The sequence below is a fragment of the Ambystoma mexicanum genome, chromosome 4p (assembly GCF_040938575.1).
Source record: "Ambystoma mexicanum isolate Mex_15411 chromosome 4p, UKY_AmexF1_1, whole genome shotgun sequence".
NCBI lineage: Eukaryota > Metazoa > Chordata > Amphibia > Caudata > Ambystomatidae > Ambystoma > Ambystoma mexicanum.
Genome location: NC_090927.1, coordinates 907,629,522 through 907,644,230, shown reverse-complemented (window position 1 = coordinate 907,644,230; position 14,709 = coordinate 907,629,522). Strand labels below are relative to the sequence as shown.

General features: G+C 44.7%; 1 protein-coding gene across 1 annotated transcript in view; it reads right to left on the bottom strand.

Annotated features, from left to right (window-relative positions):
- Positions 1–6,948: 6,948 nt before the first annotated feature.
- The window catches only part of RRAGD (Ras related GTP binding D), a 536,051-nt gene continuing 528,290 nt past the window's right edge, over positions 6,949–14,709 (bottom strand). Inside the window, exon 7 of the mRNA XM_069606500.1 lies at positions 6,949–7,157. Within this exon, the coding sequence (XP_069462601.1) occupies positions 7,126–7,157 (32 nt within the window). The 3' untranslated portion in view covers positions 6,949–7,125. The remainder of the gene's footprint in view (positions 7,158–14,709) is intronic.

Here is a 14,709-nt window from a genome sequence, read left to right as displayed (position 1 = left end):
GGGTGGGAAGGGCTCCGCGTTGGTTTGAAAGTGGGTTTAGATTCCACTGTGGAGAAGAGATAAATGAATTGATTTGATGGTAAACGGTACTTTTCAGAGTCCGCTGCAAACCGTTTTATATTAATGGTGCTGAAAAGGATGTGAAGTTTTGGCTGTTTCTGCATTCCGTCTTGCATGCTGAGTCTTCTGGAGCGTGGGCAACTCATGCGTGAGAGCTCGACATAGAAACAGATCTGATCAAAATGAGGGACTGGCAAAGTGGGACGCGCTAGTGAACATTGTTTTTTAAATAAAGTGATCTTCTGGAACAGTGCAAGTGCACATAACGGCAAGCACTACAGGTGCGCATGGAACATCAGCCAACAAAGCAGCACCCATCTGGCCTCAGAGACAGGGGAGTTGCTAGGTCTGGAAAAGACCCGGGGCTAAGCTGATGTCAGAACTGTTGGGACTCGGGGCTAGCTAGTCTTTTGGCTGTAGCTCCTGAGATTCTATCCGGGGCTACAACCAAAAGATCAGGGGCTATAGCCCCCTTAGCCCCCCCCTAGCAACGCCCCTGCTCAGAGAAACACATTTTCTGGTTCGTTCCAGGTACATTTCTAAATGTTATCAAAATACAGAGATTGCAGGTACAGGAGGCGGGGTATGGGGAAATCCATAAGGAGCAGAGGCTTGGTGAGAAGGGGGCGCAATAAATGCTTTCGCAGCAGAAAAGTCGAGGAGAGTGCCCTTAACATAGACAAACAATTGACACAAATCTTTAAAAATCAAGACTAGTATGTACTGTTTGTGTACTCGGCTTTGTCTGCTTCTTGAATCACAATGTAATAAAACCTGTTTCATTTGTATAGCAATGATTAATTGACGCTGGGTAGGAGTTACTTAACCGTGGAGTTAGTTAGGGAGTGGCGCATGTCGTGCGGGCAGAGGAGGGCACATTTTAGTGTTTCGCCCTGGGCACCAAATGGACTAGAAACTGCCCTGGTTGGACCTAAAAGGGGGTTGTGGTACTTTTGGTTTACGAAACGTGCACAGCTAAAGTTAGGGAAGGATTGGTCATCTCTGTTCAGATAGACAGGCTAGTGGCTAGCCTGGGGCAGAGAGGGGGTGGAACATCAGTCATGGATGTCGATTAGGGGCTTTGAAAGTAACAGATCAGGGTAACTTTGGTTGTGGTGGGGGGAAATGATTTGTGGGTGACATATAAAGGGTGTGATTCAGGTGTGAGGGCATTTGATTACCGCAATGTGGTTTGTCGTGAAGGCATTGTGCCTGGTTGTCATTTAATGTGAGCTCATACCCATCACATTAAAGCAACCTTTTCCACACCAATTGTGGGTGATGTGTGTTTGCATACTGGTAACCAGGAGGTGCCCTTAGGGGAGAGAGGAACAAGTCCTCCATCCTGCACCCTAGCTATTTGCTTGGTGTAGTGCCCAAGGCACACGCAGTCCCTGATAACTGGTGGGTGGGGCAAAGGGTTTTCAAATCAGCGAAGGGGATCAACACTTCAACTGTTTCCCCAGCCCTTCACATGTTCTCCCTCCGTCTGCCATGGTATCTAACAGATGACCTAAATACTATGCCAACTCCCAGAGATTACTCAAGGTTTTTTTTCAAAATCGTTGGCGGGGCGTTAACAGCCTTCCGATGATCGCTCTTCTAAAGTAAGCAGTTTCCACCCTGGCCTCTGCCTCCCTACTTCCATGGCCAGTATGTAGCACTCATTAACCCCTAGCATCTAAATACTACCTGGCTGGTCAGGGCCTAAAGGTAATTGCTTGGTCTAACCAGTAAGGGCCTAAAGACAATCGTATTGTCTATCTAAACTCCCTTAGTGACTTCGTAGGCTAGACCTAAACTAAGAATCGTTTTAGGGAATGTGTATGGATGTGCCTTACAGACACTCAAGCCCCACTTGGACTTCCTTTCTTTTGAAAATATGTTTGATTTTCCAGTCTATTGGAGGAATAAAAAACAAAATCAAGTCAAACAAACAACGAGGAAGAGCTATGTCAGGAGAGAAACATTGTGTATATATACGCTTTCCAATACAAGAGTAATTAAAAGGGATAAAAGAAAATAAACAAAGCAAGAGCACCGTGATCAATGGCGGCTAGCGTGAGGAATTCAAAACAGGGACCTGGAATACATCGATAGAGGTTACATGGCAAATCATCAGCGTGGCATCCATTTACTGTGCTGGCTGCCTCTCCTACTTACAATAGTGAAAACGATTTCTATTGTTGAGGAATGAGAGAGCTGTAATCATCCGTAGTGACAAAAGTAATAAAGGGATACTATATACGCCTATATTTGGTCAGAGTATCGGAGAGGGTAGCAGTGATTTTCTCGATGGGGCAAATATACCAAATTTTGGCCCAGCACATATGGACCGAAGGGTCATCTGCCTTCTTCCAATTTTGAGCGATGATGAATTTAGCTGCGGTAAGCATATGGTGGATAAAACAGAGTGAGGGGCACTAATGGTAAAAATGTCCTGTTCGTCTATATATCCCAATAAGACTACCAAAGGATCTAAGGGAAGCTGAATGCCCACAATTTTTGGGATTAGAGGAACAGCTGCCAAATAGGGCTTATTTACGGGACAATGCCACCATATGTGAGCCATGGATCCAACCTCTGTGCAACCCCTCTAACACCCAGTGGACACAAGGGGATACATAGTATGTAAAAGGTTGGGTTTAAGATACCATCTATAAAAGGATTTTGTAAGAGTTCTCCAATATTGTGCTACATATAGATGTTCTAGAGGGCCTCGTCCATATGGTTTCCTATGACATCATTGGAATTGTGCGACCCAAGTCTTTCTCCCAGCTCCTCATATATGCCTCCATCTCGTCACCTGTGCCTTCCGCTAAAGGTTTGTATATATTAGAAACCCTTTTTGGTCTGAGATGCCCAGTGTCCGAGTTGTATATAGTGATATCTCTCCAATTCCAACAACGTGAATGACGCTTTACATTGTTCAAAGGTTAGGGGGGTCCCCTCATGATACAACCGACCTAAATCATGTAGCCCCACCCTCCCTCCATCTAATAAAGTCCGCCCTAGCCAATTATGGAGTAAAAATTGGGTAATGAAAAATCGGTGTCATCAGTGAGGGGTGAGTAGTAAGACGATATCTGCGAGTCTCTCACAATAAATTAGGCTAATCTAAGTGGAAGACAGTAGGGTGTGCATTGGAGGTCTACAGGATGATGGTAACCAAGGTAGAGAAGTCAGAGGAACATTCAAGAGATGCCCGTTCGAACTCCGTCCAGCGCTTATTAAGCTGCGTGCCAGAAAAGGCAAGCATCATTGACATCTGAGCTGCCAGCAGATATTGATGCACATTGGTCACCGCTACTCCTCCTTCTTTCGGTTGGATATTCAGGGAGATTTCCCTTGCAAAATGAAATCCCAAATTTAGATTGTATAGTGTAAAAGAGTGAGATGGGAGCAGCACTGCGAGGGTCTGGAAGGCAAAGAGCAATCACGGAAGTACGTTTATCTTAACCACAGTGCAATTGCCAAACCAAGATATCTTGTTGTGTTTCCACAGATCAAGGCCTTGGTAAAGTTTTACAGAGACGACGCAGTAGTTATTGTAAAACAGAGTATCATGGGAGCGGGTAAGGTAAATCCCTTAATATTTGAGCCCATCCTCCTCCCACCTAAATGGATTGAGGTTGTTTTAAATACTGTAGATCTGCCCGGGACATAGAAACGTTCAAAGTTGATTTAGTGTAGTTAATAGCGTATCCCGAGATCTGGGCGAAACAAACCCAACACTATGGTAATCCCTGGGAATGTAGATAAAAGATTGGTCATCATAAAAATAATATCATCCCTGTAATACCTCATAGTTTCATGGTCAGAGGTTCAAGGGGTCAAGCGAATAGTTCAGGGGCCAGGAGACAACCTTCGGGCGTGCCCCGGTGAATGGGTATCAGATCAGATAGCCTGCAATGCATTATAATAGATACATGCAGGCAGGTGAGGTTTGCGGGAATCAATTCCACAAAGTTAGGCCCAAAGCCGGGAGCAGTTAAAACCTCTGATAAGTATGACTAGCTTGATTGTGTCAAGCGACAAAAGGGCTATCAGTAGTTTTTTTGTTGTTGCACCAGTCCATTGCATTAATCACCCTGTGGATATTATCGTGCATTTGGCGATTGAGGATACAGCCCAACTGATCCGGACCAATCAGTTTAGAAAGCAGGGGAGCGAGGCAGCTGGCCAAGACCTTAGAATACATGTGTGTATCATAATTGGACCTGTTCCTTGCATACCCTGATGTTCCTCTCCCTATGTCTCTCTCCCTTCTTCCGGCTGCTCTCTTCTCACCAACTCCTCCCACCTTTTCCTGACGCTCATCCTAAATCTTCCCTTTTCCCTCCAAAGTCTGGTTCTCCCATCACCTACCTCCACCCTCTGATGTTGCCTCTACGTCCTCCCTCCTACTACTCTCCCCTCTTTTATTACTCTGCATTGTACTACTACACTACCAGCTCTACCTGATCTATGGTGGATAGAGATATGTATGGGCATCAACATACATTTGGAGTGACTGGGTCTCTAATATTTTGTACATCTCTTCGTCAGTCAGTTGTCCGAGGATGTCCAACATTTCCTATTCTCTAGCGAATCCGACCTGTTGAGGGGGTAGCTCTGTGGTCAGGGGTAGTAGCTTTGTCTCGGCAGGCAAGTGAGAATCCTGTTTTGCACATCAGGCGAGAAGAAAGTGGATGAAACATCCTACCGTGGTGAGCGCTACGATGTTCCCTACAATTATTTGTATCCCATGTAATATGGAGGAGCCCAGGGAGCCAAATCATCTTGGTTCCACCCAAACAGGGATGAGGAACATGCTTCTTTTTGTTTTGGAGCTGTGCTAGGATATCTCTCATGTTATGAGTTATCGGGGACCCATGTGCAGCATTCATGTCCTATTATTTTACAATTTCCTCCTTGCGCTTCAAGTATGTAATCAAGGGACATTCTATTTTGCAGCACCATAGTTCTGAGGGCCACTTGTTCCGTGTTGAGAACTGCAAGACCTTTGGCAGTGTTTGCTACTTGCTCGAAAAGGAGGGATAGGTTGTGCAAGTCCCCTCTATTAAGAGCAGGGCCAATGGTAGGGACAAGAACTCTCAGGAGCCCTTTGAACCATTCCCAGGTGTTTCCGTTTGGGACGCTGGGGTGTGTACTGTGCCACTGAAAAACAAAGAGTTACATGGCGAATGGCGGGCGGATAAACCCAACGGTACATTGACCAGTCCAGTTCCAAGGCAGCCATTGGTAGGTGGCAGAGCCACAAAAGAAATATCCTCTGCAGGTGAACGGTGGGCTATGTAGAGTGGTGCCACAGTCAGGGAGCATGACATTATGGTGTTGGTGGAAAGTGAGAGGTATCCTACGGTCATATATGTAAGTGGCTGGCAACATTCCTGTAGGCAGGGTGCGATTATCAGTAAAGGAAATGATGGCTGTTGGAGTGAATGCCGTTGGGATCCTTGGAGGTAGCAAATATGTGTTGCTGGGGTAGAAGTTTATAAGTGGGAAAGGATGTTCTACTCTGGGGCATTTAGAATCTGTTAAACTGAGATAACAGCAGTTGGCAAAATTCTATGGGACGGGGATAAATGGAATCCCCCTGCCACCACTTGAATACATTGGAGTATGAGAGCATATTTAGCAATACGAGGCATTCATAAGGTTGGCATAGGACCAGGAGATGTTTAGGTAGGTGTTAGTATCTGGGTATAGGAGTGCTAGTATAGAGGGTGAGGGTAGAAAGAGCAATGAAGGAATAGCAGCATGACGAAGACCTGTTGGTGTGCTTTAGTAGTGCAGTTTTGGGTGCTATTAGTTCAAAGATTCTCCCGCCTGGTAGGCATATTTATAGCTGTGTAAATAGTGAGGCATGGAGAGCTGAAGGGAGAGAGAGAGAAAGAGCAGGGTCCAATAGTGTAGGATAAATGGAGCAGCACAAGAGGCAATGAGATCAAGTAAACTGATGAGGGTGAGAAATCGTGCCCACCAGTCAGGCAGTAGCGTCTCCACGGAATACTAGCTGTGTGGCTTGCAAGCGGTAAAAGTGAGCAGTAATCATTAGGATGACATAGTAGGCTTTGATTTCATGTTCGGAATCAAACAACTATGGCGAGTGAAAATATGGGACAGCAGTGTTATTCCTAACTTGTGCAGTCTAGCCCTACGGACAATGGGGTCTTGTGCCCAAAGGTTCCAAAGAGTACCGGATGTTAAAGGTCCTGGGAGATTGGAGAGAGAGTGAGGATAAAGTTCAGGATGCCAGAAGGAATAACAGTGATGCTGGCGTAGATCTGGAAATATTAAGGCCACTGTTCAGCTATGCGCGTCTGGTGGGCCGCATTGAAAAAGCACAGATTGGCACACCAGTCTGTTCCTGCCAGTATTAGGGGTGACCGAAACCACAGAGCAGGTAGACACACCAGTAAGGAGGAGACCATGATACGTCACATGGTTCTGGTGTGGATGGTTTATGAAGAAATGAAGAACTGAAGAAATGAGTCCTGCAGCTGAGGCACTGGGCTCATCCAGCTGGCCACCAAACCCCCTGGGCAGGAGGACTTATGCACATATACTCCAGGTGTGCAGCTTTATTGTAGCTGCTTGATGACAAAGGTATTGAGAGCGTTGGGCCATCCGTAGGAGGTAGGTGTAGTAGTGCGTGCTTCTGTCTGGCAGTTTCACCTCCTGGGGGCAGGTGAGCTGGTAGCAGCACTCAGGACCAGTAGCAGAGTTGCGTCGCCGAGTAGAGCTGGATGCGGTGCTACCGGGGGTGTGGTGACTGGGTCCTGGTAGGTAGCTGAAGAGGTGTTTTGTTATCCTGGACCCTGGAGATGGCGGCTTGGCTGTGTCTTTCGTGCTGGCCGACAGTGGGTGTCTGTCCTAGACCCCTTGCTGTTTGTCATCAGTCATCCGCACCATGTTTACACACTGGCTGGCGTGGAACTGCGTTGTGGGTTGTCAAAGGACCTGGAAAGGTCCTTTCCCAGGCGAGGATGCAGTGATGAATTTTGCTGATGAACCTTCAGGACCACCCAGTCCCCTGGAAAGAGGCTGTGGCACAGTGTTTCAGGTGGTCGAGGAAGGGCTTTTTGTATTTGCTGGAAGTGAAAACTGACAACGAGCATTAGTATTTCCAATGGGCACAACAAGATTATCATTCAGTTGTAAATCACAACGATCTGGAGACGATGGGGAGTTACTGGCATTCGCATGGGCCTTCCAATATGCATCTCATGGGGTGAAGGGCCACGCATTCTATTGACAATATTTCTTATGTACACATGTACAAGAGGGGCATCAGGGCAATTTGGACCAGTCTCATGGCGGACCTTGGCAAGGCCGCTTTTCATGTCCAGGTTCTGACGTTCCACAGAACCGGAAGATTGTGGGTGGTAACTACAATGAATGTTCTAAAGGATTCATAGGGCGTTGCAAATATTCTGTACAATTTGTCCTGTGAAATGGGTGCCCCTATCAGTGCATGGAAACTTAAAGGCCAAAACGTGGGATGAATTATTTGAGCAGTTTCTTTGCTACTGTAATGGAATCAGCATATTTACAGGGGAAGGCCTCAGTTCATCCAGAACATATATTAATGACAACAGTACATATTCAAAGGAGGCGCTTTTGGTCATGTAAATGAAATCTATTGGCAGATTTAGGAAGAGGCCATGAGGAAATTTGTGTGCTCCAGGAGTGGTTTTCACAGGCTTTCCCGGGTTAAAATTTGAGACAGGCAGGGCAGTGAGCACAGTACTTTTCTGCAATTGAAGGGAACATAGGAGCAAACCAATACTTCTGGACCTCTGCGGTAATCTTTCCCTTACTTGAATGAGACAAAGAGTGAGCAACACATGCTAAATAAGATAACAAAGACAGTGGGGCCACTAACCGGCCCGAGCAATAATGCCATAAGTGATCAGAGCAACAAATACATCCTTTACTTTTCCAGTTCTGTTTCTTGGCCTGGCGGGCTGCTTCTGGAAGGTCCTCCAGGACAGAAAGATATGCTAAGGGGTCCTCAAATAGGAAGAGCAACAACAGCACATAACAGAGAGCCTGAGGGCCATGTAGGCCAATGCATTTCCTTGTGTAGTGCTGTCAGAAAACAAGTGTGGGCCTTGCATTTCACAATGGCCAATTCAGCGAGTAGTAAAATACCATTGAGCAGTGGTTCAACAGAGTGCATTAAGAATGGGGTTAAACCAAAGGGTCCCAAGTCACACCGTGCCAAAGAAAGGGCAAAGTTGAAATTGTAGTCTGTTGTTTATTCTGGGTGGTAAGACAGCCTGACACGTGTTTCAAGCTTTTACTAGCTCTTCATCTGAGGCTGTTGTGTCACATCAAAATATCAAATGTACAGTTTTTCACATTGGATTTTGGTTGAACAAAAAATGAAATCAAGGTAGCATGGTGGATCACACAGGGGACAGAGGGACAGATTGCCAAGGCAAGGCAAAATAGAATACATGAAAAAGATAAAGGCCACATTTTGTATGTCAATAATGCACATTTTTTGCAAAAACAAGCATAAAGACAAAAGGGGATAATTAGAAACCATGAACATGAGGATAACAAGGTAAGGGTGGAGAAAGAGAAAGAGACAAAAAACAACATTAGTGTCAGTGTAGCTGAGCAAGCGCGATCATGGACAATTTTGCCAACAAATTTGCAAGGTAAAAAAGCATAAAGTAGGATTTTTACCTTGAGTTGAGAATTCAAATTATCCAATTATGGAAGGCAAGAAGGTTGCCAGGTAATAGTTCAGCTATAATCATGAGTTAAAGTATTAATGTTGTGACCAAAAATTAAGTTGAGTTGAGTTGAGTCAATGAGGTCGTTCACCAGTGCAGCTTGTGAGGGTTTGAGGGAGGTCCCGGAAGAGGCTCTGGGTGAGTGGGTGGTTGCAGAAAAAACAGACATTCAGCTTCCCTAGACTGTGGAACCCCTAAGTAAATACCATCCGGGGAACAATAAATGGCGCAATGCATTTTGCAGTGAAGGTTAATGCCCATTAAATTTGCAGGTGAGCAAGGGCACAACAGAAAGGCATGTTGGTCTGTTATGAGATCAAAATGAGACAGATAATGCATTCGACACTGGATATGGAATGGTTGTATCAGACATACCAATAGCATTAACAATGTCATTAGAAACAGAATCATTTTGAAATTCTGCAGCTCGTAGCGTGGAGCGCCGAGCACCTGTATCAATTAAACAATTCACACTTTTTCCTTGAATGTTACATTTGAGATAGGGACCAGACTGCTCCAGCGGGAGCAAGGCAGCAGACAGCATAGAAGGGCCCCTCTGGCAGTCCTATTGTGGGCCATACTGGATATGGATATCTTGGTAGCCACCAGTGGGAGACGGAGGAGGTGGGGTGGCATAGGTGGGGGATAGAAATTAGATTTGCCAAAGTGAATAAAGTCATTTTGTGGGAATGTGGGACCATATTTTCGTGGTCTGGCAGGTTTTGTAGGGCAGTGTTGGATGAGGTGCCCAGTCCGTTTACAATATCTGCAGAAAGGTTTACCTGGTTGTGGTTGTTGGGCGGCCAAAAATGGGGGTGCAAAAGTCTGTTGTGTCTGCTGGCCCTGGGCAAAAAGAGGGGGTTATGGAGCATAAGGTTGATGGGTGGTTCAGGGGGGTCCGTGGTTCCTAGATGCTGTCTTTTGTTGAGCATGCTGTATTTTTAAGGCTATTAGGCCAGCGACATCACATCATCATGCTTTTGTCTTTTCATTTTGTCATAGAAATGATGTGCAGCCTGCTGTGCTTTCTCAATTGTGTCAGCTTGCCAGCATATCTAAAGGTTTTGAATACTGTTAGATATTTCAGGGAGGAGACCAGTTACAGAATGGGACACACCAGTGCTGGTTTAGCTTGTTCCCCTGCATTCGCAATACTGGAATATTTCTTGAAACAGTTAGTCAATCTAGATAGGTAGTCAGAGGGGGAACCTGACTGGTTTTGTTTGCAGCCATCGATCTTGGTCCAGTCCGATTTGACAGGGTATTATTGTTTAATGAGGGAGGCAACTACCTCAATGCTAGCAGTAATAGGAACACCATTAGCCAGAGTGTCTGACCATTGCAGTTAGTCCGTAATCTGTTTGTATAGAGTGTCCTTGAGCACAGCACCTAGGAACCATTTGAGGTCAGCAATGGTAGGATCATAACAGGTGATTACAGCGTTTAAATGTTCCATGAATGCCGTGGGGTTTGCAGACAAAGAGGGGAACTGTTGCGCCATATGGTATAAATCAGTAGAGCTCCATGGGGCATATATTTTCATTGGTGGTGCTTCACATCTATTTACGGGTACGTGCAAATGGGCATGAGGGCAGTGTCTACTGTGGCGGACCCAGAGGTATCCACCATGTACAGGGAAGGGGGCTTAGACATGGAGGAATGTGACAGTTGTATATCTTGCTTAGTGAGGTGAGGCCTTAGTATCTGGCCTGGGGTTAAATATGAAAGATTTGGACAGTCCCTGCAGTTCATCAATTTATTTTTGGAAAATGGAGTCTGACATGCGCCTATAGGATTGAGGGGTAGACATGGCGCTAGCCTGCAGCAGGGGTGTGGAAGTAGATTGAGGTGGGAAATTACTGGGTTGGGAGCGAGTCCAAGGTGGTGAATAGGTAGAGGTGGTCAGCTGTGGAGGAAGTGGTGGTGAGGCAGGAAGTGGAGATGCTGTTATGTCACCTTGAGACATGACTGGTGAGGGTGAGGACCTGGAGGGAGGTGGGGTGTCTGGGGTGGTGGGTGGAGGTGGTGTGCTATGGTTAGAAGGGCTAGGAGGCATAGGCAGAGAGGGTGGTGGTATTTGTAGTGAATCCACCACTAATAGTGGTAAGGTGGTAGCTCATCAAGAAAATCCACAGGTGGTGCAGTAGGGACCTATTGTGTGGTGTGTTTATCAGTGTCTGTAGGCAAGCTGGGGTAGAGACAAAGTTTTGTGGGTGCATTTAAGGTTTGGCCGGCCGGCCTTTGCTGACTGCTTCTGTTGTTCCATTTCCTTCTGTAATTTAGCTTACGTATTCTTGAGGGATCTAGTCATTGACTCTCAGAGGTGCTTCATTGATTCTTGGTACCAGGCATAGTACGAACTCCAGTGTGCTTGAGAAACCTTAGACTCTCTCTGTTCTAAAGCCCCTCGCAGGACAACAAGATGATCCATATCAAACAAACCATCGATTGGCCATTGCCATGACTTCTGAAAGGGGGTAAAAAAATGCCAATCAGCGAGATAACGACATGTAAATGCCCCCTACGTAGAATACATAAAAAAAACATTTGTACCTAATGCGGGTGTAAAGGTAACTGTCTTTGAGGAACCAGAGCCCATTGCGTAGTGAGGGAAGGAAAAGAGCTGGGAGACGCGAAAGTGGTCTGCAGGTGGTGCAGGCCCGATGGGGTGTGTACTCCCAGCCAAACGCTGATTGGTATTCAGCATTGGTGATAGCGACAAAGAAACTAGAGCGGGGTACGCAAGGGCAGATAGTAGCAAGCAAGGAATGATAGTTGCTGCACAATATAAAGTAAAGATCATAAACAAGATTGGAAGAGGGGAACAGCTTTGGTCACCTTGACTAATACAGAAACCACTTAACTAATTCCTGGCCGAGTTTTTCCCCTGCTTCGCTCCTCCGGTGGTAAAAGAGAGGAACATATCCATACACTGCAAGGCTCTGGTTGTTGGACGATATAAAATAGTGAAGGGGTTGCAAAGAACAGAATGTTAGATTTCTGCATTATGCAGGTAGTTTTAACATGTTTTCTTATGGCACCATTACATTTATGATAGCATAGCGGTAAGGTAGCTCAGTGGATCGAGTGCTTGCTGCTGCGATCTGCAGACCGCAGATTCAAATCCTTGCATGGCCAATTTAGCGTTTAATTCTTGCAAGGTTGATAAATGAGTACCAACTTCGGTTGGCATGATAATTGTATGTAAATATGTGCTATGTGCAGCACTTTGGTGAACGTGCTATATAAATAACAAATCATTAAAGCATTAATGCTCCTGTGCACTGAAAATGACTTGCATCTATTGGATTTTTGGATACTGTATTATAGCAGCAACTGGAAATGTAGGGGATCTACTTTTTTATATTATGATAATACCCGACATGCAGCCATAAATGGCATAATATGGAAGTAGCTGGCCATGCAATGCTGAAGTGGCATATCTATGGCAGTGCCTGGGCCGATCTTTGTGTTTATGGTTTATTAAAAACTAACATCTGTAATCATATACTTCACAACTCTTAGTTCGTTACAAATGGCAATAAATTACTTCAGACACAACATTATAAAACAAACATTAAATACATGAATTGATTCAACACAATACAATATAATATATTCTATATACTTTATCACTCCCTTCCCTACTTCATTATGGTGGATTAATCGAGAAAAACATTGTCCTCCAAACCTTTGTGTATCACTATTAAGATATTCACTAAAACAATGGTTATGGAGATTGAGTATCCATACAAGAGCCTAGCCCACATGACTTCATTGTTTAAATCATCTAATCGCCTTATGAACTTTGACAACCACATTTTCCTCGGCCCTAGTGTTACCCTACAGCCAATGTTTTAGAGTGTCTGCCTCCCCCAGCCATTTAGAGAGCCAACAATTTCTTTTTTGCCAAGGGATCCCTCTTATAAGACCAACCTTTGTAAGGAGCCTAGTAAGTTGAGATGAAAGCACACATAAATGTAACCATATATATAATATTTTGTGTATGTGGTTTTTATAAGCAGAAAACGTACACAATTACAAACAAAAATAATAAGCTAGAAAAACTTTAAGAACAAGCACATATTGCATAAAAAATACAAGTTTAAATTACAACAAAAACCGAGAATCCATACCCCGCTTTCAACCAAAATCAAAACTGAAAAATTCCAACTATACAACGTAACGCTGCTAATTTCAGAGAAATCCATCTTCCCAATAAGCTCTGCAACCAAACTGCACCCGGGTCAAATAGCCCCAAATCAGACACAGACACTAACGAGAACAGATGTAATCTCAAAGCCCGAGTGGATGGGCAGATCAATAAAAGATGATACCAAGTCTCAATCTCTTCATTAGCATTACAAAGTCTGCATCTCCTATCCATCCTGGCCACCCCCATACTTGCCCCCAAAAGTTTGAATGTCGGCTATAAGTGGAGTCACAAAAACTTCCCTCTCCACAATGGGGAAGGAAACCTGTGGACATAGGATTTGGGAGCAAAGGGAGATTTAGAAACCCTTCTGATATTTGGTGAATGGAGGAAAGCACAATGTGCTGGTCTTGGAAGCAAGACCACGCAGAGCAACAGAGGTTTAAATCCGGGATCCGCGCCTAGAAACCGATCTCAGGTATTAAGCGCGTTATCACGTTATAAAAAAACAAATTGAACAAAATATCATGAAATAACGAATAAGTAGACATTGCAAGTAATGTTAAAATCCAATAATCTTCTACCACTCTCTTCATCACCACCAGAGGAAGAGGGAACGACATCACCTAAAGCCAGCACACCCCCTCACAATCTGGAGAAAGCGACAAACGCGTAGAATTCACTTTTTTTTTTTTAATTTTCCTCTTCCCGAGGCAGAGAGCTTGAATGATCATCCACAACTTCCACCAGTGCCACTTGCGAGGCAGAATTAGTCATCGTATCCACCTCCTTTTTTGATGCTGCAGCACTAAATCACTTGCTTGCACCCCCTGATCCACAAAAAGAGGCTTGTGAGAGGCACGAGGCAACTACCTGCTGCCTGCAGCCTTTTTCAAGAGACCAGGATCCGGGCGAAAGCTCAGATCTTTATTGAGTGGCAAAATAAAGCCTCCCAAGTAACATAATTTGTCACATAAGGCTTTAACAGTTGATCTTAATTCCTGCACTTAATAGGTAAGGCAATCGTACCCCCTGATCCATAGTATTCAAATTGCGGGATAAATCTGGAAAAGGAGATATTTCTGCCCTGGGAATCTCACCACAGATAACTGCATTGCCTTATATTTCCTTAAGGTGTGTGGTAAACTCCTTTTGTAGTTCATACAATGACATTCTCGGTATATCTTCCCCATTTTACAATTTTCATTCTGTTGTACATCTTCAAAGGGCTTTCCATCAATGTAAATTTATCTGAGTCCATTTCAGCAAGAATCGTGTCACAGCACTCCCCTAAAAATGCTCAATGCTTTGAAGATTTGAATATGTCTTTAAGAAATAATTATGACAAATAGCGAACCTGATGGTGGAACCAATATAGCCTCAGCCTATGTTGTGCTATTGGGTCTAAACCGACTATATCATGACCCCATCCATGGCATATGAAGGCAGCACCCGCTTATGTACTTTATTTACTCTCACAAGCCACTTTCGGTAATGTCTCTAGAGTTAAAGAGATACTGATGCCATCTGGGTGAAAGGTCAAGTGACATCACTTCCTGTGCTGTCATCAGGTCTGCGCTGTCATTTCCGCTATCCCTGGCATTTTGGTGAATCGACGTACCTGGTGATTAGTGGAAGTTGAGGGGGCACATGTGTGAGGGGGGTCATTTAACAGATAATTGTTGTAACCAGGATGCTAGACTAGACTGTGCAGGGCAGTGAGCCAGGTTAGCATTTGATGTG